Source organism: Vanessa atalanta, chromosome 17 (genome assembly GCF_905147765.1).
Source record: "Vanessa atalanta chromosome 17, ilVanAtal1.2, whole genome shotgun sequence".
NCBI classification, from domain to species: domain Eukaryota; kingdom Metazoa; phylum Arthropoda; class Insecta; order Lepidoptera; family Nymphalidae; genus Vanessa; species Vanessa atalanta.
In genome coordinates, this window is record NC_061887.1 from 3,944,755 (window position 1) to 3,972,055 (window position 27,301).

Consider the following 27,301-nt stretch of genomic DNA (forward strand, 5'->3'; position numbering starts at 1 on the left):
CTAAACTGTAGGATACTTTTCATGCTTTAGAATAAAACAATGAAAGTAATGACAATAATTTTAATCTTTTACGGTTTTACGGTTTAAGCGTTATCTATTTATAAGCATATATTGAGAACATTAATTTTGTTTTCGATTGTATTAAAAAAAATACCGCAACTTGCGAAAACCGTTTAGTGGTTATATTTCACTTAAGATTGGTATTTATTGGTAATTGTATCTTATCAATACATAGAATACATTTAAAAAAAATGACATTTAAGAAAATAAAAAATAAAAACAATTTTTGTGACCAAAGTCTGAAAATAGTGTAGGTAATCTAAGGGCGAATGAAGGCTCAAAACGTACTTAATATGCATTATGTATTGTGTTATAGTCGAGCGTCCCGGGCGAAAATGAAAGGCTTGTCTTGATAATAATGAAATAGCGACCTTTTCAAGAAAATCTACTCGCTCTCTAATTGAATTAGACTATGGTCGTTGTATTTTATCTTCATAATTCAAATATTTTATATACTCTTTACAAAGATTATTGGAAAATCAAAAGAAAGTCGTGAGTATTGCGAGTCGCTTTATACTATTCATTGTTGTCATTATTTGACTAGATTGAGTAATATAAAAGTATTTTAAATAAATATTTTGTTACAATGTACACAATGCGTTCGATGACACTGAACCCGTATCTCAATCAGACAGCAATTCAAATGGAATGAGAGGATAATGTCGATCCGGTCAGCGTAATCAGGAACAAATTGGAGGAATATATAAGGGTACATTTAGTATAGTCCTAATAAATTCATATTTCAATTCATGTAATCTTGTTAAATTTTATAGTATCATCAGTTTCTGTATGAGTATGAATGGTTCATCAGTACAATTCGAATTCGAACAGACATTCTGTTCCAATTTACTGTAGGTTACTTTTCATAAGCGGAGATTGTACCTCGGATTATTGATTTTCAGTATTCAAATATTCTACATGTACGATGGTGTGCTTTATTTGTCTGGCGTGTCAGAGAATAATAGAACTCCAGACTAAAATTCTCCAGTCTGAGCTAATATATATACTTAATATTTTTTTACTTTTTATAAATTCGTAACTTAAAGACTCTCGTTCTTGACTAAAAAGGTGCTCGTTCTGTCAACGTCAGTAGTCATAGCAACTAATAGGATAAATTTCAATTTGGTTTATGATTAGCCAATGCTTGTCAGCTTTGGAGTAAGTATAATATTATTTTCTTAAAAAATTTTGTTTAATTTTCAATATTTGTTCTGGTCAAATTTTGCAAGTGGAGTTAGAACCGCTTCTTCTTTTTCTACGGAGTTGTTGGTTCAGTTCAATGACCTACCATGTTTCATACCCCATGATCAGATTCAGATAATGGAACTCTTCAACGGTCAACGGTCAACAAGCGTCTTTTAAAAAAGTTATGGCAGAGGCAGAACGATACCTAAATGTGAAATAACAGAATTATGTACTAAGTATATCATCAGCTGAGCTCCTATACAGTTTTCTATGATATATCTTTATGTAAATCATCTGTACGTGAATAGAGGACTGAACTCCTACTAAACAGTTTAACGGATTTCAATAAATGGATTTATTTTTATTTGAAAGGTGGTAGTTAGCTGCGATCGTGAAGTAAATAAAATTCTTATTTCGGCCAGATGAAGTCGATTAATTATATGTATGTTTATATATACTTATTGTAAATAGCATTTCACGTATTCAATAACATTAATACTACTGAACGTATGGCTATGAAACTATGAATAATCTACGCAGAATAGTCCAGAGATACTTATAGGGTATATATCTTTTGAGTTCCGTAATTCTTCTCTCTTTTTTCAGTAAAATTGTTTTTTGATGGCCGGTCTAGCAAATAGCAATAGTCAGATGGTAAGTGGTCACAAATGCCTCAGATATTGTATTAAGAAGTATTGTGCTTTGGGAAATATTCATCATTCCTCAAAATTATCAGTGCGAGCCTATATTGCAACGTGGTTGTTTTTCGTTTAATTAAAAAATAATCATCCCACGATTACACAAGTAGTTTAGAAATCCATTCAATTAGTATAATTTTCAACACTTGATTTAAAGTCTAAAAGATTTTTTAAAATGTTACTTTTAATAGTAGCCGTTACATAGATAACTTATATTCAATAAAATTTTTACAGGTAGGTGCTATACTGATTTAAAACATTTAAACAGTTTTGCGTGCTTGAAATTATTCGGTAGTCTGTTGTTCATAGGTATAAACTATTATATTTAATATTATGAGTGTAGTATCTAGGCGTCAATAATTAGCTTTTTTATATAAATAATACTGTAGACAATGATGTGGATATACTTAATGACTTCTATAGTGTAACGTATGAAAATAAAAATATTGTATTAATTTAGAACTGTTACTAAAGTTTTAATAAATATTAATTAGTAATGGCTTAAAATATCATAAATAGACTTAAATATAAAAAACAATGTGCTCTACCGTTTGTTTGTATTTATTTGCTACATCATACAATGGTATACATCTACAGTTGTACATCAATTAGAATTAGAAGTATGTAATATAACGTAAGAAACTATAATCCCAGCTTATAATAGTGAAACCTGTTGTAATACTCAACAAGTTAAAAGATATCCGTTTCATTCCATTTATTCGAATGTGGGTAGGCATTACGTTATAATTATAAGGGATTTCGGTTGATTCGTCATTAATTGTGAAAACATATAGTTCAAACATAGTATTGATTTCTTTGCAATCCACTATTGATTTTGCTGCCAAGTCACGTTCTGGGTGGAGTAGGTTGTGCCTAGATTTTTAGGTAGGTTTTGTGAGTGGGCGAAGTAACTTCAATGGTTTTTTTATCGTCCATGGAGTAATAAAGTTAATCCAGGTTCTGTGTAGTGCAATATCGAGCGGGGGTCGATCGACCGGGGCGCGGGGAGGAGGCTCGGGCGGCGGCGGCCACCTGTTCGCCGCGCGGCGCGCCCGCACCCCCGTCCCGCTCGGGCCCCGCGCCGGCGCCCGCCACCCCGGGCCCGGCTGCGCGCGCGAGCCCTTCCCTCCACTCATTCGTTTCGCGACGCGTCGTCTCGCCGGCCGGCTTCCGCCTCATTCGACCGGGCTCATTCGCATCGCGTCCGCTTGCCGTATCGCTCGACAGTTCATTCCACCACACATTAAACATGACGGAAAGCACAGAAACCCCTGCTGCCGCAGCGCCTGAAAAGACCCCAACTGAAAATGGCACAACTGAAACTCCTCCTGAGGAAACGCCTGAGAAGGCCACGGAGGAGAAAGAGAAGGAGACTCCACCGCCAAAGGAGATGCGCGCAGTCGTTCTCACTGGCTTCGGTGGTCTGAAAACTGTTAAGATTTTGAAGAAACCCGAACCTACAGTTGCTGAAGGGGAGGTCCTCATTCGCGTTAAGGCATGGTAAGTCAATTTAAACTATCGAAGATTTTTAAATTCTTATTACCTCCTATCTCACACGGGGCGTGTTTCTGTATTTTCTGATTTAATTTTTAGGTTTCTACCATTTACTTTTTACCGTTTATTTTTTACATTGACGGAGGTAGATTATTGTTTCAATCGGCAAATTACTGTTAACTTTTTTTTTGTTGAACCGGTATCGATTGTTTCGATAATTCCAGTAAACGCTTAACATTCGATATGACGATTTATAAGATATTATGTATCAGATTCGGATATGTGATACATACAATTTCACGGGCGGTGACTCGTACCCACTTACCCAGTGCCTTGCACTGGCTGCACTGTACTATCGGATCCCGTTCGCCGCGTCTCGCCTGCTTCATTAACATCTGCCTCGCCGTGTTGCACGGCTTATGTACCCGATTGGAAATTCTGCACGCACACTTGCATCCTTTGCCTGCCGGCGGGTGACGCGCCCGCGCCCTAAGCGGATTTACACTCTAACGACCAGCCCGGAGACGATGTACGCATAAAATTCATGTCAATTTTTATTTAAAGTTATACATTTGATTCAACCATCTAATCAAACGAAATCTATACGTTGAACAAGGACGTTACGTTATTACCAGTAAATAATGTTAATGTCAAATGAAACTGTGAAGTGAGTTCATGCGAAAGGGAATTTGAATAACTGATATTGTTCTTTGTTTGAATTTATCGCTCCAGTGCTTCAGATAATGCATCGAGGCAGTCTCGCCGACAGGCTACTTAAGAGTCATAAGTTATCTGCCACTTTTCTCGTTAATATAAACTGCTGTAACAGCCTTAGCAAAGTGAATACTTCACTTTTAAGAAACAATTTGTCGCGCTATTTGTAACTTAAATTGGTTTTATTTAGTACTGCTCCTATATGTCTCCATTTTCATATTAAACTGATGCGTTGAAGTCTAATAGAAGATAAATAGACAGATTGTAAGTTAAATGTAAGTATATTTGCAACTTTATCCTTATTATCTTATGAAGGGAGGCAAGGTTAAGGGAGTGAGAATGTGTAGGTGTGAGGTGCTAAGCAAGCTCAGTGCATCCCCGCTGTCTCTAAATATAGCTCGCTTATCGCCGACTTACTATGTAAATGACCGCGACATACTCTGGACCAGCTGCCGCGAAAATATAAATTGAACTCACGTCTTTTTCAACCGGAACTGGTTGAATATTTATCATCAACTTACTTAATTTACCAAATGTTCTTCCTGATTCCAACATTTTGAATTTTATGCTGGATTCCTGAAACACAGATATATACAAACCGACGGAATTATATTGTACCGGGTCGACATTTTTAAATTCTTTTATTTCCACGATAGTTTCTCTCTTTACGTTATAAGATTAAGAGGGATATGTTTAGTTTCAAAGATCGTCTTTAAATCTAAATACAGCCCAGTTCAAGGATAAACGAGCCCTGTTTGAAAATATAACATAAACAAAACAACTAACCACATACCTCGAAGACTGTTGCCCTACAATTATAGAGAGTTACGTAAAAAAGGTATTATTTAACGAAAAGAAAAAAACTCATGCATAGATAAACAAAAGTATGTCTGAAAAATGTTACTGCAAAACATTTATGTAGGTACTTTCAATAGTAAAATATCAATAAAATGAAACAACCGTCCAAATTTTTTTTTTTAATAATAAGATAGATTCATTGGTTTATAAAGTATCAAGAGTTCCGTATTTAATAGCGCTATTAATTTAATGATATAATATACTATTATAAAATGAAATCTAAACCCATAACAGAGTACAGGATAGGCGTGGATGCTTTAAAGCCGCCGCTCTTCTTAATATGTTTTTAGAAGCCATCAAGAATGGATTGGACAGATGAATAACACACCATTATATTCAATTAGGTCAAGTCAGTGTCGGAAACGTCTTCCGAGAACAGTCTCATGTACTCACGCCCAAAGATGCTTTCTTTTTTTCTGAGAGTTCTGTAAACATAAGAATGATACGTAATTAATTGCTTTCGAGTTCAACTATGAATTTATTCATATTTTTAACCCTCACTGTTATGTGAGTTTGCAGCATAAGCGTATTTTTATTGAGTGCTTTCGTGATTTTTTATATAGAATAATTCCATTGGACTGTCATCAGCGTAAGTCTTGTAACAACGAAAGTACGTGTTAATTGCTCACATCCTTTCCTTTGTTGGTGTATGAATTTAATTCCTAAAAATAACATCTGCCCATCGTGAGCGAGGGCTGGGCTCCATGGTATAAAGTGCAGTATTGTGCATTTTAATAGGCTACGAAGCCACATAAGATGGGAGAGATGAATTTGTTTATTACCCTCTTCCTTATTGAGAGCGTCTGTACAAGATAGCTCTCATCCTATGAGTCACTAGAAAGTAATGTTCTTGAACTAACTCGATTCGAATAACTTGCTAAGTTCTGCGTCTATCGTTGAGTGGGTGGACTTGCTTCTGCAATTCTTAGGTGGTTTACTCGTTAGTTAGAGTCCTAAGGATCAGACGTTTCAATTTCTTCCAATCAAGAATATTTTAAGCATAATTAATTTACTTGTACTTACTCTTACTTTCAAAACTAGAAACTACGTAGGTAGGTTGTATTTAATGATTAGGAATGCTCGGTCGAGATGTAAGTTGTGTATGTAATCGATATGGTAGACTAGAATTTATCTTTAGACGTACAACTATATTTCTCTACGAAGTACACTATGTCTCACCTTCACCACCATCATCACCTTAGGCGATAGTATTGATATTTATGGTATTTCTATTCACGTAATGGCTTTATAACAATGGTTTACGTATTTGAAATCATTTAATTTGCAAAACAATTGTAGTGATCGTAAAGGGTGACTACAGGCCGTGCGTCACGAACTTATTTTTGATGCGTATGTTTTCTACTTGCACTGATGAGTCAGTTAAGTTAGTTATCGATATTGACTCATTTACAAACAAAAGCAATTTCAATGCTTCATATTTCTGTTGATATTATAGATAAGGGTTTAATAAAAATTTGATTTGTGAAACAAAAAACATTTAATTCTTTTCTTAGTTTATGCTACTCTTTATTTCAATCTTATTAAATGATTTTGTATTCATATTTTTCATGGTATGCTATTTGTGACATGGACGTTATGAAATAGACATTTGGTCGAGGACATGTGGTGAGACTATAAATCCCTTGATCGTATAGCAGATGCTGGTGGCGTAGTCGCGCCGGTCTGGCTGTCGTTCGCCGTACATTGTTCGTGAAGTCAATGAACTTACGAAAAAGCTTCATCGCTTATTGTGCCCATAATCGAATCAGCTCGCCTCTTATGGTAGTATAGGTACATGTCGCATTCTCTAAGTCTTTTTAAATTCCTGAAATTTGTCACAAGAATAATGTATGACAAAATTCGTCCATAATGATATCAAATCAAATCTACTAAGTTAAAATACATTCGGTAGAAATTCGCCCTTAATGTGGTGAACGCTAAAATATACATTTTAATAACTAATCCGAATCGCGTGCACCACGTTGCTATCATTATCATAATATATCAGTGATATTGAAGGTTATTCTATCGTTTCATATTATGTTCTATAATTGCCAGCCATCAATTGATATAGTGCTAAGTAAATTGAATTGGAAAATCCCGTGACTCGATGTTCGTATGAAAAAGGGGTGTGGTTGCATTGCGTCGGGGAGAGAGAGAGGGCGCGCGGCGGCGGCGGTGGCGGTGGCGGTGCGTCAGGGGATGAGGGTTCCGAGTGCTTCTGTAATGTCTGGCGAGGGCGGGGGCGCGGAGGTGGGAGCGGGACGCGGGCGGAGGCCATGAGCAGATCAATACGACGCGTCCCCGGTCCCCGTACCTCGCAACCAATCTCCGCAGGTCCTACGTCTTTCGACGCCGAAGCTTATTTTTTTTATAGCACCCGTTAAGCATACCTACTCTCCTACGATTGTATAGAAACATGTGTTCGATATTTTTTTCTTTAAGTTAACTAGATTTATATGAAGTTTTCCTTTTATTATAATAACGAAAAATAAATAATCTAGGTATTTGTAACCTCAATTTCTTAAATGGATGAATTTCACAATGTCGTCTGTAGCTTAAAAATAATATTTCAACATTCTCATTGGACGAATTTGTGATATGGATTGGCTCCGGTTTAAAAATAAAGCATACCAAAGTTTACATCTTAATTCAACAACGAGAATTGATTACGAATCAATAAATTATTTTACAAACAAAATCCCATTCAATGAAATATATGTTAGTATCTCTTTAATGCATAGTTTTATTGCTACGAAGTCAACTCGAGCGGAGACAAGCAATTTATCATCGGATCAGAGATACCCACGGTCTTTCTCTAGAATCATTTTCATGATCCATTAAATTTAACTGTACAACAATAATAAATTAAATTATTTTACCACAGAAAATGTCTCACAATTTATTTTAAAAACACTTTCTTATTAAAACTTTTGGATATTTATATATTTTTTGCCTATGAGATTGAACATGTGAACTGAAATGTTAAGTAATCAAATAATGTATGCATTTGAGCTTTATTTTATATTTCATACTGTTTATGACTCCTGTCACGAATTTTGCAGTTCCTTTAATGCAATTAATGTTTTATTATCATATCTTGCCACGTGTCGATAAAAGCTCAATTGCTTTGTTCAAGGTTAGGGTAGTATCGGGGTGAATAATTGTCCGACGCTTTTATGTCATCTTTAAGTTTATTTGATACGCCCCAGGCTACGTTTTTATCGTGCACCCTAATTTATCAGCAAAAAATTTGCACAGAACTTGTTCGGTAGCATCGATTGCAACAAGTAAAAAACCGCTGTGCCTTTTTTGGCAGTCTGGTAAAAGTAAATGTAATGCACAGTAACTTATCTTACAATATAGTAGGTATGCTAAAACCTTTTGTTCTAAAAGCGAGCTGTTTTCAAAGGTATGCTGCTAGTACCTACGTGTTTAGAGAATAAATTCCCGTAGTGGCTGTGGATCTAAATTTAGGCAGAAGTAAAAGCACCCCTTAACACGAGTGACAAAATTACTCTCGCCCTAAGGTTTTGGGGCGCGAACCTTTTTTGTCTCTTGACATTTGGGACGGTCAGTGTTATGATATTCCGTTTATAACTTAAACAGGCGTCATGTTGGGTGTAGATGCCCTTTTTTTACCCGCATGGATACCAATGAGGGTCGATTGAATGTGGGTTATTTAAATAAAAATATTAAAGCGTTTAAGTGGCTTTAAGTTGGATATAATCCCGTTTAATAAAGTACAGCTGTATCTATTTATTAATTTATTTGTCTTCGATACACTAAAGACTAACATTGTAAGTGTAATATGTCTAAAATTGACTGCCATAGCTTACATGATCATAAACTTTTATGCAATTGCATATTCATACAATGTTTTTCTGAATTATTATCTTGAACACATAATGGAGTTGTCATTATACTGTTCAAAAGAAATCGATTCCTATGATTATGACTCGTAAAACAGTTCCAAGAAGATTGATAAGATTTTGGAATGCCAGGAATGGTATCGATAGTATTGTTTGTGAAGTCATCCGATTGTACAAACAGAGATTATAATTTTAATCTTTCTCTGTCTTCTACATGTAAACACCTTTTGAGTAGCTTAGTATGTTTAGTTTCCATTTCTATATAAAGTAATGAAGAAATAGTTACTTAATATGATTTAATTTTGATCATAGTTTAAACTTATTTCTGAACTTAATTTTCAATATTAAATTTCGATTAAAGTTTTCTTTATCATTTTATCTAATCAATATATGACACATGGAGTAAAGATAACAATGCAGTTATATATTCGTCGAAGAACATAATTTAAAATATGGACATTAAGATTTCAAAGAGTGGATTGTAAAAAGTATATAAGGTCAAGGACATAAGTATATAAGTTATTAAAACTTTAATCTACTGAACTGAATATGAAAAAGGAAAAAAATATAAAGCCCAAAATTGAAATGAGAAGACACTCGGATGGCGTACCGTAACTTTATATAAAAAAATACTGGTTACTTGAACCTTCGAGAACGGGCGGTTATTATCAGAGTACCACTGTTGCTTTTGAAAGCGATAATTGCTTGATTATCAATTGAGTTCTTGTCTGTTTTATATCCGCAATTAAATGTTCAAATGTTTCTGTTCATTGTTTGTTTCTATTTAAAATATTTCGTCTTGCTCTATCGCTTTTTGATGTAAAATAAATATTTAGAACAACGTTGACTGAATTGTCGTTGACTGAATAAGTTTTTTTTTCTGTTAAATTTATGCTTGTTTGACCACCCTAAACCTGTGTCCACCCAGCTGTAGAATGAAGACTCATTTCCTGAGAGGTCAATAATTAATGATGTCGCCGGTTCTCATGATGTCATTGTTGTATGGAATAGTTATATGCTAGTTTTTGTTACAAGTTTTTGAGGTTTATTTTTTAATTATGTAATAACGTGAAATCAATAGATCGTATATAGGATTTTAGTTGCTTACTAGTATTTTATCTGGAATATTTGTAACAAAACAAACAGGGTTTTTAAAATACACGATAAGAAATTTCTATAATTAAACAATGCAACGCTGGCAAATAAAAAATACCATTATCAATTATATTTTATGTAAAATAACAATTTTGTTGAAAATATGTACAGGATTTTATCACATTTTTTTAAGAATTGCGTTGAGTATTTACAACGTCGATTTAGTAAGAATTTATTTAGTGAAATTTTCTCACTGGTAATTATGACAAGCGACTTACGGCGATACGCCATTTCGAACTTTAAATTAAAATAATAATAAAGTTTACAATTATCATTGTCAATGTCGTATATCACATTCTGATGTTTGAAGCTCGTTTTCTGCGGTGAGTTTTGACTTTCTTCTTACAGAATGCCTCTACAGCTCTTACTGAATATTTCTAATGATAAATCACAGATGTGTCTGGCAGGTCATTTAAAATAAATAATACATACATACACGTGGCTGATGTCTAGTCGTGGATCGGAAGCAATGGTCACGTGTGAGTGACGCATTGTTCAACAGCACCGCTAACCGGATGCATGAGACCAGCTAGCTTCCGATCTCCGAAAAGGTACCCGAAGGATTAACAGGATTTACGACGAACTGTATTTATTATTCAGTGTAGTAATCCTCATGAACGAATATTAATAATTAATATTTTTACATACGTTTTCACGTATTCTAGTTATCCAAAAAATAATTAATAATCGTTTTTATCAATACTAACATTGATAATCCAATATTCATAAATCGTATGATGTTATCAAAGTTATTAAATATTAAAATTATTGATGTAAAGTCTAAGCTAGCGTGCAGAAGATGTTAACTAACATAGGTAGGTTTATAGGTAGGCTTATAGAAGGTACAAATTCATCTAAATCAATGTTAATTTTATACAAATTACTATGATTATTGTAGTCTCCAGTAACATAAAAAAAACTACCTACGTGCGTACTTTTGTGTGCACGTAATTACCTACCTAGTTATATTTAATTTCAATATAAAAGCTTTCTGGGACAGTTTAATCGTACGATCATATTAAAAAGTAGACTTATCGTTGGGCCGTAATTGTTGTTTATTTATTAATGTACCCTAAATACCTTTATAGACGGATAAAAGCATGAGGTTTTGAGTCACGCTATTTACTTTTGTAGACTTATTAACACAATTCATATGATCACGCGATGTATGTTGCCCGAATTCCATATATTTACATCAATAGCGCTTAGCTAGAAAATAATTGAAATATAAAACCAAATTTATAATACGATTAATAACAGAGCTATTTTTCGTAGAATATAATAGTTATATAATCTTAATTACAAAAAGTTTCTTGAAAAAATAAATATCTAAACGTTAGGTATATAAATCACGCGTCAGGATATTATAACTTATTAACAGAATATAAAATACCGATAATTGAAGCCGCAGTTTCCTGTGCCTATTCATAATACGATCGTAATACGGCGTAGGTTAGTTCGCTAACTCGTCAGCAGTCAGCACATACCTACAGAATACAAATGAATCAGAAAGCACGCGAATGAGGAAATTCCATTCGGTGCGGTTGTACGTACTAGCAGCACGTGAAGCAAATCGTGCTATTTTTATTCACAAATCACAATATTGTTCAACAATTGTCCCTTATGTGAGTAATATGATAAGCATTTCAAATGTTACATATTAAATATATAAATCAATGAAATATGGCATGCGATACAAGCTGACAGCATTGCATTTACGAATAAGGCAGATAATATGAACATACAAAGAGCAGTCTTATTCAGCAGGCTTGATGTCTTCTATGAATGAGTAAATCAATAGGCACTCTTAATCAAAGCGGTTATGACTGCGAGGGGAAGTTATTTTACCAGAGACATTTTTAGCTTGTCTATTTCAATTTGGTATCTAAATTGGATCCAATTAGTCGGATTACTGAGGACTGACTCAGGGATTCGCTAGGATTATTGTTCATGTGGTTGCCTTCATTGCACATTTTTACATACCTGATCAATTTAATTAGAATTAGAAATTGCTCTGGGAGCTCACAATACTAATTCTGATTAAATTCTGAAAAAAAATAAGAGCTCTGAAAGGTCTATTTAAATAACTCTGTTTTTATTAGATATGGTTAGGTATCGTCTGAAGTTCGACATTGAATTTATTGTCCAGCCGTCACTGCGATGCAGATAGTTTCAGTATTTACCCGAGTAGAAGCAGTAGGCACATTTACAACATGAAATATAAACGCCGAACGGAAGAATAATTTGAAATGTATTATGGTGGTATACGTTGCGTTACAATAGCGCTTATAAACTATTTAATAAGTGTATTGCTGAAAAATAAAATCGCAATTTAAGCTGCAGTTATGGACGATATTCTGGAGTTTTGGACTCTTTTCTATATCCTAATTTTCGAAAGTTATACAATTTTGGGCCTAACTAAAATTGAGCCCGTTTATAATTGTTTTGCTGGAATAAGTATATTAGAGCGCGACTAATATAATGTTCTATTTGTTTTATTCAAATCATTTTAAAATCAAACATAAATTATTCGTGAGTGATAAAATGGTTTCAGAGTGAATTTTATAAAAAAAAAAAACGATTAACAGGGTTCGTTGGCTTTAACTTTCGGTCACATTAGTTTAATGTTGTAGATTGCGTGAGTCTAATACTTAGGCTAAATAGTAGGTATTATAGGCACCCTGGCGCGTCGCCGTCGCGACGCCCGTCGCCGCCGGGTCGCGCCTAGCCGACGGCGTTCAACCCTGATGCAATTTTAAATTACCCCGAACTCTAGGGTATTTCCATTCATTCTATCGTTTCAAATGAATATCGAAATGTATACGACGAGGGAGTTGCAGTGCGAACTTAAGAATAATTTATTCATCATTATTCGTCGTGTATCATTCGGCGTTGCTTAATAAACCGGAAAGTTATTTGAATTGCGTGAATAGAAATTCTACATAATGCACTTACCGCATTATCGCTTTACTAGGGTTGTAATCGGTTTATTATAAATACCATCAGGTTTTTCTAAAGACGTGATGTTTCGTTATATTGGATTAAAGAAGTAGATGATTTTTATTTTTTAGGAAACAATAGAAATTGTAACAACATTTATGCAAAATTAACAGTAACAGTGATAACATTTTTACTGGCTCTATGATGCCCATTAAAAATTTGAGGCACACACTTGGTAACATCAAATAACTAAAATATTTTGTTAAAATAAATACAATCCACCGATATATACTTCCCATTGAAAAAGGACTTAAATTGTTTAATGGTTAAACGAAACTAATCTTTTTACCTGCGCATATTACGATCTATTGATGTAAAAGGAAGCCATTCAAATTGTTGAATAAACGGTCAGGTAGCGTGCGTGGAAATTTCAATGCGAGTAAACGAGTGCCAGAGATTATCTGAGCTTAGCATTCCAACTCACGGCATTTGGATCCCACCAATGATCATTGATTATAAAGGGTCAGTTTTTCTTTTTTAACAAAACTATGGTTGTACCGACCTATCATTCGGTTAATAAAATGTATGCGGGCAAAAAAAAGATATATATCGGCAATTGTGGTGACAGTATTGAGTAGATTCGGTTCGAGTCCGACACGAACGTAATTACTTACAATTATTTAGGGCTCACATTAATAATATTGTAAAGTCAGCCTGTGAAGGGGACCGCTCCCTGAATTACATCGAGCGGTGGCGTCCGTCCCCTCAAATGAATCAGGCAAATAACAAAACAGTGTAAACAATGAACCCGGCGCAAACTGTGATTCATTCACTTCGGCTAAAGGTCATTTTAATAGGAAGATACAATTTTTGTAGCAAGCTTGAGTCACGTTCATTCATTCCTTCAATAAATAATAGTGGGGGTGTCTCTTCGTCCTGTATTATATCATATGTCATCTATCGATAAAAAATATATGAATTGGTTAACTATGTTTAAAATCTTCAATCTTTAGGTTATAATATCTACTCTTGATAATAAGATTATAACATTTTTGAGATAAAAGATATCGACTTTAAAAATAAATCTGTGTAATCTCTAAAACCGAACAGTCGTAATGTTATGTTGCCGCCTGGTGAAAAGCATACAATATAAGAACACATTAATTACAGTGATCGGAGGTCATTTTCTGTTTTTTATTGAAGGGTTCCATTGTCTATCTTAGATCTTCATTACGTTTTACAAAACAAATACCTTCCCTGAAAAAATATGAATTTAATAACGCAGTGCAAGCAATCGCTATAGCAAATCTGCTAACAGCTCAGCTATATTCTGCACTATTGGCATTTCTTAATTAATATATCTTTGTTTATAATATAACACTATCCTACTATATATATTCGTTTTAGATTAACTTCTACAGATAACAGCTTGGCGACATTTACGCCATTCGCGAATCCATATTAAATTTTTCATCTATAAAAAAGTTTTCACCCAATAATATTGATATATAAATACGATTTGAATGCAGTAACTAATTTTTAGAAGTCTGTAAAAAAATAAAACAATTGACTTTGTATAACTTACATTTGAGATGTTTTTTTTTTAACATTACATCTTGAAGAGATATTGTAACTATCTAATAATAGTAATATAATATGTAGTAAAATATTTATAGCACTATCAATTTTCATTTAGTTTTCTAAACACGCGAGACCACCCAACGTGAATCCCGTTAAAATTCAACGGCGTGAGTTATTGGCATTTACTTCTGTACGCCAAAAACTTAGGCTTTTTATAGATTCGAAATTTTAGTGTACATAATATAAAATCGACTAATGTCAGTATTCTGTGTTATTCACTTATCAATTCCAGCATGTATACTGTATTACACAGTGGCTAGTAAATATGGCAATACGAGTAAACAATAACTGACGTCATAGCTATTGTGTATAATATGATTAAGAATGCATTATTTCGATACCTTTGTCTGGTTAGGGCTGTTTTATATCACGCCAAAAATGTTTAACATAACTAAGTGGAATTTTAGTTTGTCTTATTAATAGAATACTTGTATAATTAACATGTTGTTTGATGTTGATGAAATGTATTCGAATCGATTCAGCCATTCGCCAACCCTAGTGGGAGGTGGGAGACAATCGCAAATATCGATTACTTCGACCGACGCCCGCGGTTTATAACACCAAGCACGTACCAACCGTACAACAATTACATGTATTTGCGTTACTACGCATACAGACCCAATAAACATGAATCACCCACAAGGTAACATTATTACTTTTAAAATATCCGCACGTCCGTTTTCGAGTCAATAAAGGTCGGATGAGTATACAAATTAGGTGTTACTTCCTCTAAAGAATGCAGATTGTTTTATAAACAAATTTTAACGTGTTATACGTATTCGTACACTATATACAATATCAATCCATTCGATATGTAAAACGATTATGGTTGTGATGCACTTTAAGTTTTAGCTATAGTTATTATTGAAGACTACGAATGGTAGTTACTACTACGTATTATCATATATATTTTTTTAATTTAAAAATATCGTTGCTTCATATAATTTGCAGTAATCGGCAGGTGTCGCATTCACGTTTATGACTGATGATTGATACATAGACATGTATTAATATTTAAATGTTGGTTTCTTTATTCCGGTCGTGTTCTGGCGCATAATAACAAATGGCTACCGCATTCCTTTGCCTCACTACATTAATTAAGTACTCCGTTTTATTAAATGGTAACGAGATCCATATCATGAACTGCGTGATGATATGTATTAAAATATCAAGTCTTTTAGAGCTGACAAGAATTCACATTATTTTTCTTCAAACGTACCTATAATATTTCTTTCGATTATAAATCGCAAATAGAACAAAAAACTATATAATTAATTGTACTTTCTCTTTTGTTTCAGCGGTTTGAACTTCCAGGATCTGATCGTGCGACAGGGTGCTATTGATTCACCACCCAAAACACCTTTTATCCTTGGCTTCGAATGCGCCGGAGAGATCGAGCAGATCGGAGAAGGCGTTACTAACTTTAAGGTAAAGTATTAATTTTAGTATTCATGTGTAGTATAATCTGTGTAAATTTAATTGTAATCTAGTTTGTTAGTTTAAATAATAACGATATTACGTAATTGTTATATTTAAAAGAGAAAAAAATAACTTGGCATAATAGACGTTATCTGTTTTTTTACACTATTTTTTATGTTTATGTATCGAAAAATGAATTGAGTCAAATGTACGCTACTAATACATTTATAGAATTTAATAGATCAACATTAATCTATCCAAGTTATATAGCTCGGGCTTTTGTATTAAAATATTGGATCAAGAGTTCGTCTATTGACCTGTCTGCTTTGATTGAGAAGTCCCGCCCATGTCGGCTATTTTTTATCTAACACCAAACCTGTCATGGTCACGACTTACTACGAAGGTGTAATAAGGTTACTTTGTATAAAACGTTATATTATGAATATATGGAATAATATTCGGAGTTCAATCATAAGCATAAACTATAAAGATTCAAAATTATTGATTTTAAGAACATGTTCCAATTACAAACTTGTAAAAGAAAGAATGTGCACCGTGCACTGTGAGTAACATGTGCATCCACGACCCGGCAACAATGTGCTCGAATAAGTTTTAAGCCTTCTCAATAGGAAGCCTTTGTCAGATCAGAGGGATACCTATTCAATTGATATTACTTTCAATGTACCTACTTTCGTACCTTCCTTCTCTGGCTAAAGTAGTTACCTACAGCAAATTTAAAATGGTTACAAGATGATAAGAATTGCGAATTAAAGGTCGAATTTCACTTAAGATTATCGCCACAGTCAATTACTAATAATTAAAAGTAAATTAGCAGCGCATTGACCTCATTTCTTTACGATGTTGAAGGATGCTATATTTCAAGTTAATGATACTATTAAATTGACTAACGTTTGTAATAATCAAGTAGGTAAGTTCTGTATGATTCAACGTGAATACGATAAATAATCTAAATGCTGACGTGTAAATAATACCGGTTTGAATTAAAGTTCGTCTGTTCGTCTTGTGACGTGGAAAGTTATTAGTTTTTTTTTTGTTTTGATTAAAACTTCTGACTAAATTATTATTATTAAGTCCAATCTTTTTTCTTAGGTCGGAGACCAGGTCGTCGCTTTACCCGAGTATAAAGCCTGGGCTGAGCTGGTGACTGTACCCGCTCAATATGTATACGCTCTACCCGAGGGTATGTCTGCATTGGATGCGGTGGCAATTACCACTAACTACGTGGTGGCCTACCTACTGCTCTTCGAGATGGCCAACCTGACGCCTGACAAAAGCCTCCTCGTTCACTCCGCTGGCGGTGGTGTGGTAAATATATTTTTTATGAGTTTTACTGTAAGTTCTCCTGCCTCCTATAAATAGTATTTTATAAACTTGATTGATAAGAAAATTAGAGTAAAAGATGTACCTACATAATATATAATATGAATATATGGATATGTAAATTTTTATATATAAAAACCGATAAAAACCGGTCTTAATAATGTTTAACTTGCAAACTAGTTTGAAAATTACAATAATTAGGTTCAGACGAGGTTAAAATCTCGTTAATATATTTAAAAAAAAATAAAAACTAACGGATAGTATGGAAAAATACCTAACAAAATACTTTCAAATATAATTACTTCTATTAAGGGAACGCTAAACAAATCAGATTTTCTATCCTGGAAGCCTATAGCACATTGCGATGAGGCCGGGACGGTCGGCTTACTGCTATTACTTAAGTTTCAATTACGCCAACTAGATAGGATTGCAAAATACGAATGAAGCCTTTGAAGCACGATTCGACGACCTGCGATAGTCTGTCATCATTTCGCTTTTTATATAAATAGCTGACAAAAGTTTTCGTTTTTTTTTTAATTGTATTCCAACGATGATTATATTGTCTTGTTTTTTTTTTCATTTATATAGTACAAATTTTCTACAATAAGATTTAGGTAAAAATTCTTATTTATTTTTTAACGTTGATTACTACTGTAAACAGTATTTTTCTATAACATTTTTAATGTTGGTACTATCAACAAACAACAAAATACAAAACGGAAAACGTTAAAATATAAATCAGCTAAGGATAATAAATACAAACCAATGTACTCGCTTGAAATTCTTTGTACTTTATTAAATAAGTGAAAAATAAAATTTCTTCGGAACTGACATGCGTAAATAAATGAAGTTTGCTAAAAATAATTCTGTAGCATTGACCCTGGGAAGTGCTGTTTAATATCTACGTATTGGCTTATAAACCGCAAGTGTATGAGAAAATGAGCTTAGTAACTGAGCAAAAACAATGTAGATTGTCTAATTGCGTTGAATTGGGTGAGAAAAATCCTAGTGTGCTCTGGAATGTTCTCGCTTCCGACGTTACGTCATTCATTACCCTGAAGTCAATGAACTGCAATTTAAAGTGACATTTAAGTAGGTATATTATCTAATAATACATCAAATAACTTTTAGGCAAACATAAAATGTCATGAAAAATACGAATTATCAAAACAGATTAAATAGTATAAAGATTTAAAAATTCACTATTTCATGGTCCGTATATTTTGTTATGATGTAAATTATTTATTATGATGATGTATAGATAGCTCGAAATTGGATTACACAATGGCTCAGGTGTTTTTGTTCTTCTTAATATTTGAACATATTATGACTTATTAAGAAACAGCATTGTATATTTTGAATAAATGGCAGTGAGCTGATGATAAATGGTATACATACAATATACATATATATTTATTAATAGGCTAACATAAAAAAATATCTTACTATTGCACAAGTAACCGCTATAGTATTGTTCGGTACGTGTGTCTTTTTATATGTATTAAGAAAAATTAAAACAAAAATTGAATGTCTAATAACGTCACAGGGTCAAGCTGTGGCTCAACTGGCGAAGACGGTGGAAAATGTAACAGTTTTCGGCGTGTGCTCCAAAAGCAAGCATGAGGCTTTGAAAGCTAACAATAACAACATTGATCATCTGCTTGAGAGGGGCAGCGACTACACCAGTGAAGTTAGGAAGTATGTATCTCTATTTCAATATTACGTATATCTTATAAATACATTTTAGCAATCGCGTTTTTGCATATATATGTATCTATAACAGACGCATGGCGCTTTTCAAACAAAAATAACATTTAATGATCTACGTTTTACAGGCTAAACTTCATCTAGATCAGTGCAATATAGATAGTTGTGATATTCATAACCTTAAATGTGATGAACTTGTTTCAGTATATTATTATGAACACAATATTTCTTTCTGAAGTATTCATTTGTATATATTTACATATGTGCACGTAAAATATTCTGCAACTACTTTAAAATTTTTACGTTCAATTATTAATATACGACAAAATTTAACATGAAAGACCATCTAGCCTTTTGATCGTCATTAAAAATAATTTCGGTGCGAAAATAATGTTTATTTATTTATTTAAACAATGTTGCTTCAAACAAGATAAATCTTCAACATCTGAAGTTAAGTATTAATCATATTTTGTCAGCAGTAACACAAGCTGCATTCACTGATTTTATTTTTGATTTCTTAATATAGATCGTGTCGTCTGAAAAAAGTAATGTGTTCATGAAATGAAATATTTTAGTAATGTGGGGTACATTAACAAAATAAAATACTTTGGATTTTGTGAATGAAAAGAATGTTTAGTTTCAATAAATAAGGGTTCTAATTATTATTATTATTATAATAAAGATATGATGTATATTGTATTAAAATCGATTTAAAGAATTATTTCACAAATTATAGGAATTTTAAGAAAGGCCATTTTTTTAGCTTTTAACGTATATTATATTTTATTTGTATTCTAATATTTTATTTTGAAATCATCAACAAAATTAAGGATGTGGAATTTTAATTCTTTACATTCCTTACAGTAATTAACTAATTGTTCTAGATCCCAAGCTTTCTTAATTGATAGTTATTAGTGTTACATATTTCTGTCCCACCCATATCGCTCGCACTTGTGTGATTAAAACAAGACCAATTTAGAGAGAGCTGCGGTATATCTGCTTTATATCAATAAATATTAGGGTTACCCGCATAATTGTATATTCTTGTATGAACAAAAAAATTCAATTATAAGTACCCACTTTTATTTTAATAAAAAAATACTTTTATAGCAACACTAATAAATAAGCAATATTATTCTGTACCAGATTATATAGATGGTACAAAGAAATTTTATGAAAAAGAGTCAGTTCCTTGTCGGTTCCTCTAATTAAAATCTTCATTCCGAACTTAAATAAAATTAGGTATCTTTATAAATAATTTGAATGAATTACTACTGGAATGACGATATTTTTGTATTCATTTTTAAAAATACAACAGGCAAACGTAACATCTATTTATTCTAAACACTAAAAAAGAAATAACATCTTATATCACAATATAATAACTATAATATGGTATGTCTGAGAGCGACCAGATTAGGATCAACTCTTAAAAATTATCTCGATCTCGTGATGAACAACGTTGTTAAATTATAAAAAAAGTTATAACTTTCACTCAGCGATATAATTCGACACCCCTACTAAGTGGTGTATGGGAACACAGCTAGTAAAGTCAAGGTCCAATTAAGTTGGGAACAGTACGCTAATTGTTCCGTTTATAACTCGCTCCTTAAGGCAGCTGCTTCGTAACAGCAGCGCGGCATTTAATTCTCGTAAATAGACAAAGATATTTTTATATCTGTTGAGTTCTTCTCAACGTAAACAAACTGGGCCACACAATCCTTATGTAAATAAACAAAACAGTTCCTATTACTGTCTGTAAGTGAGGCCGCAGACGCCATTGTAATGTATAGTAAAATCTATAAGAATGTAGTACTAGTAATCTATTTACAGTTCATCTTTATCGTAACTCATAATGCATTAACCGCTTCAGACATCGATATTTTTATTGACAGTACAGCGAAGTATGTGAATATAAAAAGCCTACTTATCGTTCACATCGATACTAGTTAAATATTAATGTTTCAAGATTTACATGATCCACTTGGGATTGTCTTTGTTTACGAATGATTTTGTGACTTGTTACCTTGAAATACCAATTGTCAATCTATAATATTGAAAAGAGGTTTTATAGAAATAATATTATCTAATATTTTTTTTGTTCGACCATTATTTTTAATTATAATTTTTGGATTGATAAAGATATACTGAAATAACCTAATGGTTAAATGACAACAAAAACTTAAAGTGATCAAATATGTATAACTTAAAATCATCAGGTACTTTATCAATGTAAATATATATTAAAAGGATTACATAAAAGTCTGTATATGTTCTATATAGGATTTCACCGGACGGTGTCGACATTGTGTTGGATTGCCTCTGCGGTGAAGAATGTAACCGTGGCTACTCTCTCCTTAAACCAATGGGCCGATATATCCTCTATGGTAAGTTCTGACACGGCGACTACTCAATTCAATTCATACAAGCTAGACAACAGCGTGTAAACACAGATGTACCCTCTATCCCTCTATCTATATATATTCTCATTATACGATGGATCGGAAAATTTTCCGACGAGCGTAAAGATAGTTCAGACGCAGTTTAAGTGGTCTCCGAGGCATAACAGTGTAAGCACGTCCAACTTCCAAACTGCTGCTGAGAATTACTCGACAGAAAACCGCAATATTTTTTATTAGTTCAACTTGGGATTGTAACCATGGATATCTGCAGCTTTGTAGGTTAGCCATTAGAGCCGAGATGGCCCAGTGGTTAGAAGAGCCGAGATGGCCCAGTGGTTAGAAGTGCCGAGATGGCCCAGTGGTTAGAACGCGTGAATCTTAACCGAAGATTTCAGGTTCAAACCCAGGCAGGCACCACTGAATTTTGATGTGCTTAATTTGTGTTTATAATTCATCTCGTGCTCGGCGGTGAAGGAAAACATCGTGAGGAAACCTGCATGTGTCTAATTTCAACGAAATTCTGCCACATGTGTATTCCGCCAACCCGCATTGGAGCAGCGTGGTAGAATATGCTCCAAACCTTCTCCTCAAATGGAGAGGAGGCCTTTAGCCCAGCAGTGGGAAAATTTTCAGGCTGCTAATGCATTAGACCCACAAGTACAATATTTTCTTATTTATATCGTACTATCGTTCAATGTTTTAAGTAGTAATAAAGAACTTTTATTTTTATTACTTCTATGTTTGTACGCCTGTAAAAATGATAGGCAATTTGAACAACACTGATTTGGGTCAGCCTGAAACCGATATCTGCCGCTAACGCAAGCAGCATTTTAATTTAATTCGTCGTAAAACAGACTAAAATAAGAATTCACTAAGTTATGATGTCTTAGAAAACTCATAGTCGGCTTTGAAGTTTCAAATTCTTGTTGTTTATTTTTGTCTATGTGTGTGTGAGTTGAATGCACTAAACAATTATGTATATCACAGGATCATCTAACATCGTGACCGGCGAAACTAAGAGTTTCTTCAGCGCAGCGCGTGCCGTGAGTATTTAATATATTAATTATCTCGTTTTAGCATCTCATTGTCTCGAAGATCATAATTAAAGGTATCTTAAGATATACTTTTACAATTAAATATTTGTATTGTATGTACAGATTATCTTTAATTAGATCAAAATAACATTTTATTCATAACAATTTAAGGTAAATGATATCAAAGAGAAAGTTATTATATATTTTTTAAAGTATTTAACATAAATGTATGATTTAAAAATATATTTCGAACCATTGTTATTTGAAAGACCTTTCTAATAGTCACAAAGTGTTATTCTTACACTTTAATAGTAACGGCTACGAAATATCTATATATTTTGTAAATCAATAATTGCAAATAATTTTTCTTAAAAATAATATTTTTCACTCAACGTTTTATCAGCAATCTCACAGGTGTCAATTTTCAGTGGTGGCAAGTGGACAAGGTGTCTCCCATCAAGCTGTTCGACGAGAACAAGAGCCTGGCCGGGCTGAACCTGCGACACCTGCTGTTCCAGCACGGCCGCGCCGACACCGTGCGCCGCGCCGTGCAGCGCGTGTTCGCGCTGTGGACCGACGGGAAGGTCAAGCCGCTGGTGGACTCCACCTGGGCGCTGGAAGACGTGCGTTACTTTCTTTTGTAAATTACATGCTTTCGAACTTTGACTTTTCTGCAATTGGTGTAGTTAATTGAATGTAATTTATTAATTGTATGTCATTTATTAATTGTATGACAATACAGGTCGGTGAGGCGATGCAGAAGATGCATGACCGCAAAAACATCGGCAAGCTCGTACTTGATCCGTCATTGGAGCCGAAGCCCAAGCCCGCTACGCCAGCCAAGGGCAAGGCCGGTAAGGAGAAGAAGCCAGCTAAGGAAAGCTCCGAGGAGAAAAAGGATAAGGAGCCTAAAGAAGAGGAGAAAAAGACGGAGAATGGTGACAAGAATGGTGAGGAGGTCACTAACGGTAGCGACGAAGGTCAGTCTCGATCTATGGCCAGGCATGCGTAGTATAGCCGCTTCCCATCGTACGTATATTTAAAATTATTTATTATAGAACTCAAATCATGGCAAGCTTATTTGACAACCGGTCATATATAATTATACTGTAATTATATAAGTATATAATATCAATAGAAAAATGATATACTTATTGTATAATTATAATTTTTAAAATAGTGAATCATATGTTACGAATCACATATATAGCTGAAGTCGCTTTGCCAAGTTTGCCAAAAATTGGGAGTTTAGAAAGTTTTATTTTGGCTTTTATTTACTACGCACAGACTAAACGCACATTGATGGCTTCCAGACCGAAGCCTTACTGTTATCTGATACTGCAGCCTTTAGACTTGCTTATGCCATACGCTTATGATCAATGCTTTTATTATTGCTTAAATATTAAAGGTAATTTTATTGTACTCAAATACCGATTCTGGGTTGTGTATTTCGAGATATTTTAATACATTACAAACAAACAAGGCAAATCATATGAGCTCGATATTGTATTACCGAATAAGTAAATTTAAGAGATAATTATAAAGTTAATAATTTTAAATTTAATAATAAAATAAATATTAATGCAAAAATAATATATAAATTGTACGAATTAAAAAAAAAAAAAGAATTATTTTCATTAATTCACGAAAAGTAAAGAGCTTCGAGTACAAATAAAATTATTGGCAGAATTTCTTATCTGTACCTTCAGTTGCTGGCACTTTACAAGTTAACGTAATTATGCCCACATGAAGATCATATTTGGCATTAATTGTTCACGGCTTTGATTTATATCATATAGAAGCTTTGCATAAGTATTTCAGGTACAAACTCTATTAAATTTTGTCATATTGCAGACATAGCTTCTGTTGGATATTAAAGAATTGAATAAAAAAAATCATACGTCATTCAATCATCATTCAAATGGGAAAAATATATATATGGTCTTTGTGCATTTTTTTCAGCTCAATCCAGAATTGAATTACTTAATATTAATTGAAGTCATATTTTTCTTATACAAAAATTAAAAACTCTTCTAAAGGCTGTTACTAAATGTACGTTTAGTCAGCTTGGTCATAAGAAATCGAGATAGCCATACTACTTACAGACATTCATACATAATTTGCAACAATCGTGAAATTCAAAATATAATATGTACTAAATCAATATGTCTGATATCGTTTAATATCTTTATATATGTAAATACAACAATAAGGGTAACACGATTTAGCATGTTTGATTCATGTCATAAAATTAGGTCATATCCTAAAGTATGCAGCTTTGCAAATATTATAAGATTTTTTTACACTTTAAGTAGCATTTATGAAGTACTATCTGATATAAATATAATAGTAATAACAACCTCTTACTTGTTATAACGTAAAAGGATAATGGAATAGTCTTTTTTTTATTGTATAATGTATATGAGGCGAAATATTTTTGTTAATAGATAAATTAACCAAATTCCAGAATCCAAGGAGAAGGAGAAGGAGAAGGAATCTAGCTGAATTGTTTCGCCAAAGGACAGGACCAGACAAACCACCGCCAATTGATTATTTTAGAGTTGATGCTGCTCGTTTTGACGGCCGCCTTGTGCTTACACCGGCGTCTCACTGTGTTGCCTCATGTTTTATGTTTAATAAAATTATTCAATAAGTCTGAGTACGGCTCTGTCCGATCCTCTTTCTTCTTTATTGTTTTCATAAATGTAACAATCGGTTCGGACATTCTCGTACAATTCTTGATAAGTTTAGTTCATATAATTCTATCATCACATTCTATTCTTATATATTTTAAAATAATATTATTTAAATAGTAATGAATTTGTTATTCGACCAGCGAATTTTCAATGAATTTCGAGTTTATTCCAATTTTAATTTCTAATCAGGCCTAAGTTAAGAAGTTTTCGGATTGTCGAGTCTTATAGTTTAATGTTTAAGACTTTATTTTAGGATGAGATATTTTAGTCTGCAGTTATTTTGAATGGCTATTGTATATCTAAGGTGCAGAGATGCTTAATCTTTATGTATGTTAAGCTTTAATATTTTATTAGTAAATGTTTAAAATTTGGCCCTGGAGACCCACCCCCGCCCTCGCGCCGCGGGTCGTTCACTCACTCGCCGCTCTTTGGAACTTCAAACGAATGAAACCTTGCGTGTGATATTTTGTACTAGGTATGCTAGATATTTTGCGGTATTTTATGCTGCCTATACATGACATTGATTTTTATTATTTGAGTGTAAAATACAATCGAATGTTTTATAATTATATTTTTATACTTAGAAGTTTTGTAAATTATTTTCTAGTTAAGAAAAGAAACAAAAATCAAAAGTCACTCAATTGCACCGGTCATTGTGTGTTGAACGCGATAGTCCGTTAGCTCAGACTACAAACACTAAACCGATACCGACAAGCTTCATGAAATAGAAGTGGTTAAGTACTTTTTGGCTGTCGGTGATTTATTGTGAAATCAACGTGATTACGACACCTATGATATAGTCATATTTTTATAAACCAAATGTCGACTATGAGATCTCTTGTTAAGTAAAAAGCTTTTTATGTATCTTTACACACAAATATCACATATCTAAACATAAATACACTTACTTAAACACAATGTATATTAGGAATAATGTTTTGATAACAATATTCACAGCATTTCTTTTCATATACCTAGCATATAATTAAAAGTATTCTTGATTTTCGTAAATTTGTAAGTAACGTTTACCGCCATATAATGTACAGTATGGTTATAACCTATAAGTGTATGTACCCAGTACTAATAAACTTTTTATCTGTATAACATATCAAGCGCATGTAAAATTTATATTCGAAAGGCTGAGGTAGTCCGGATTTACGGAATAAAACGAGGCTATATAGTTTTCAATACCTGCATATATACTTACTGCTCAATAATACTACCTGCCAGCGTTGACGCAATGTATGTTCGAATCCAAAAGCAAACAGACAAACTCGTAGATTTTTTTATAAATGTTTACCCTTTTCGAACGTTTTTTGCACGAGCATAATTTGCGTGAGCGCGTATTTAGTGTCCGAACTTAGTATCACTTAAAGTGTTTAGTGCAAAGCGTAGAAACCGTTAGCCGTTGGTTGTGAGTTCGCGAGCACCAGATCAGGATCAGACTGCCTCCGACTCGGATTGAAGCAAATGAATAAATGTTATAAAGATAATCAAATGGAGCGGCAACGCGCTGCGGCTGCGACATGTTGCTTTATCGTACGGTGGCTTGGTGCTAGTTTCGTATCGTGCGCGGATAAATCTCGCTTCAGTGTCTCGGACCAATATCTTAAAGCTATTTAGTCTTCTTACCAGTAATCGTCGCTTTATGTGTCAAATATGTGCGAATTCCTTAATGTTAACATATATTATTAAATTCTTGTGTATATCGACCTGTATAATGGTTTAGATTTATCTGAATTCTCTTCTATAAGGTTAACTGATGAAACTCAACAATGATAACGTGGCTGGGGTGACCGCGCCGTTTGTGATTGTGTCCAAAATTGTTGTAGGTTAGTATCGAATTTGATGCCAATATTTATTGTCGAGAAGAGCGCCAGAAATGGTGGAACTTGCGCCGTCACGCCAGCTACAGACTGGGTCGTTAACATATTACACATTTATTTTTGTAAGGGCGGGCCAGTGTGATATCTATACTATAAAATGGATAAATAAATATGTATGATCTGTAAAAATGCTTATTTAAGTCTTTTATTTCGTACCCTCTCGACAAAACCCAAATTACAAAGCAAAATACAATACAAG

General features: G+C 33.5%; 1 protein-coding gene across 2 annotated transcripts; it reads left to right on the forward strand.

Annotated features, from left to right (window-relative positions):
• Positions 1 to 3,064: 3,064 nt before the first annotated feature.
• LOC125070200 (synaptic vesicle membrane protein VAT-1 homolog-like) lies at positions 3,065 to 27,237 on the forward strand. 2 transcript variants are annotated; one of them, XM_047679951.1, is made up of 9 exons: positions 3,065 to 3,443; positions 15,916 to 16,045; positions 17,147 to 17,362; positions 18,924 to 19,075; positions 21,368 to 21,471; positions 22,474 to 22,529; positions 22,949 to 23,143; positions 23,263 to 23,500; positions 24,988 to 27,237. In XM_047679951.1, exons 1-9 carry the CDS (start codon positions 3,193 to 3,195, stop codon positions 25,023 to 25,025), a joined length of 1,380 nt encoding a protein of 459 aa, XP_047535907.1. In that variant the 5' UTR covers positions 3,065 to 3,192; the 3' UTR covers positions 25,026 to 27,237. The 2 variants fall into 2 exon arrangements, with proteins under 2 accessions (XP_047535907.1, XP_047535908.1); XM_047679952.1 differs by having other exon boundaries at positions 23,263 to 23,470.
• Positions 27,238 to 27,301: the final 64 nt, after the last annotated feature.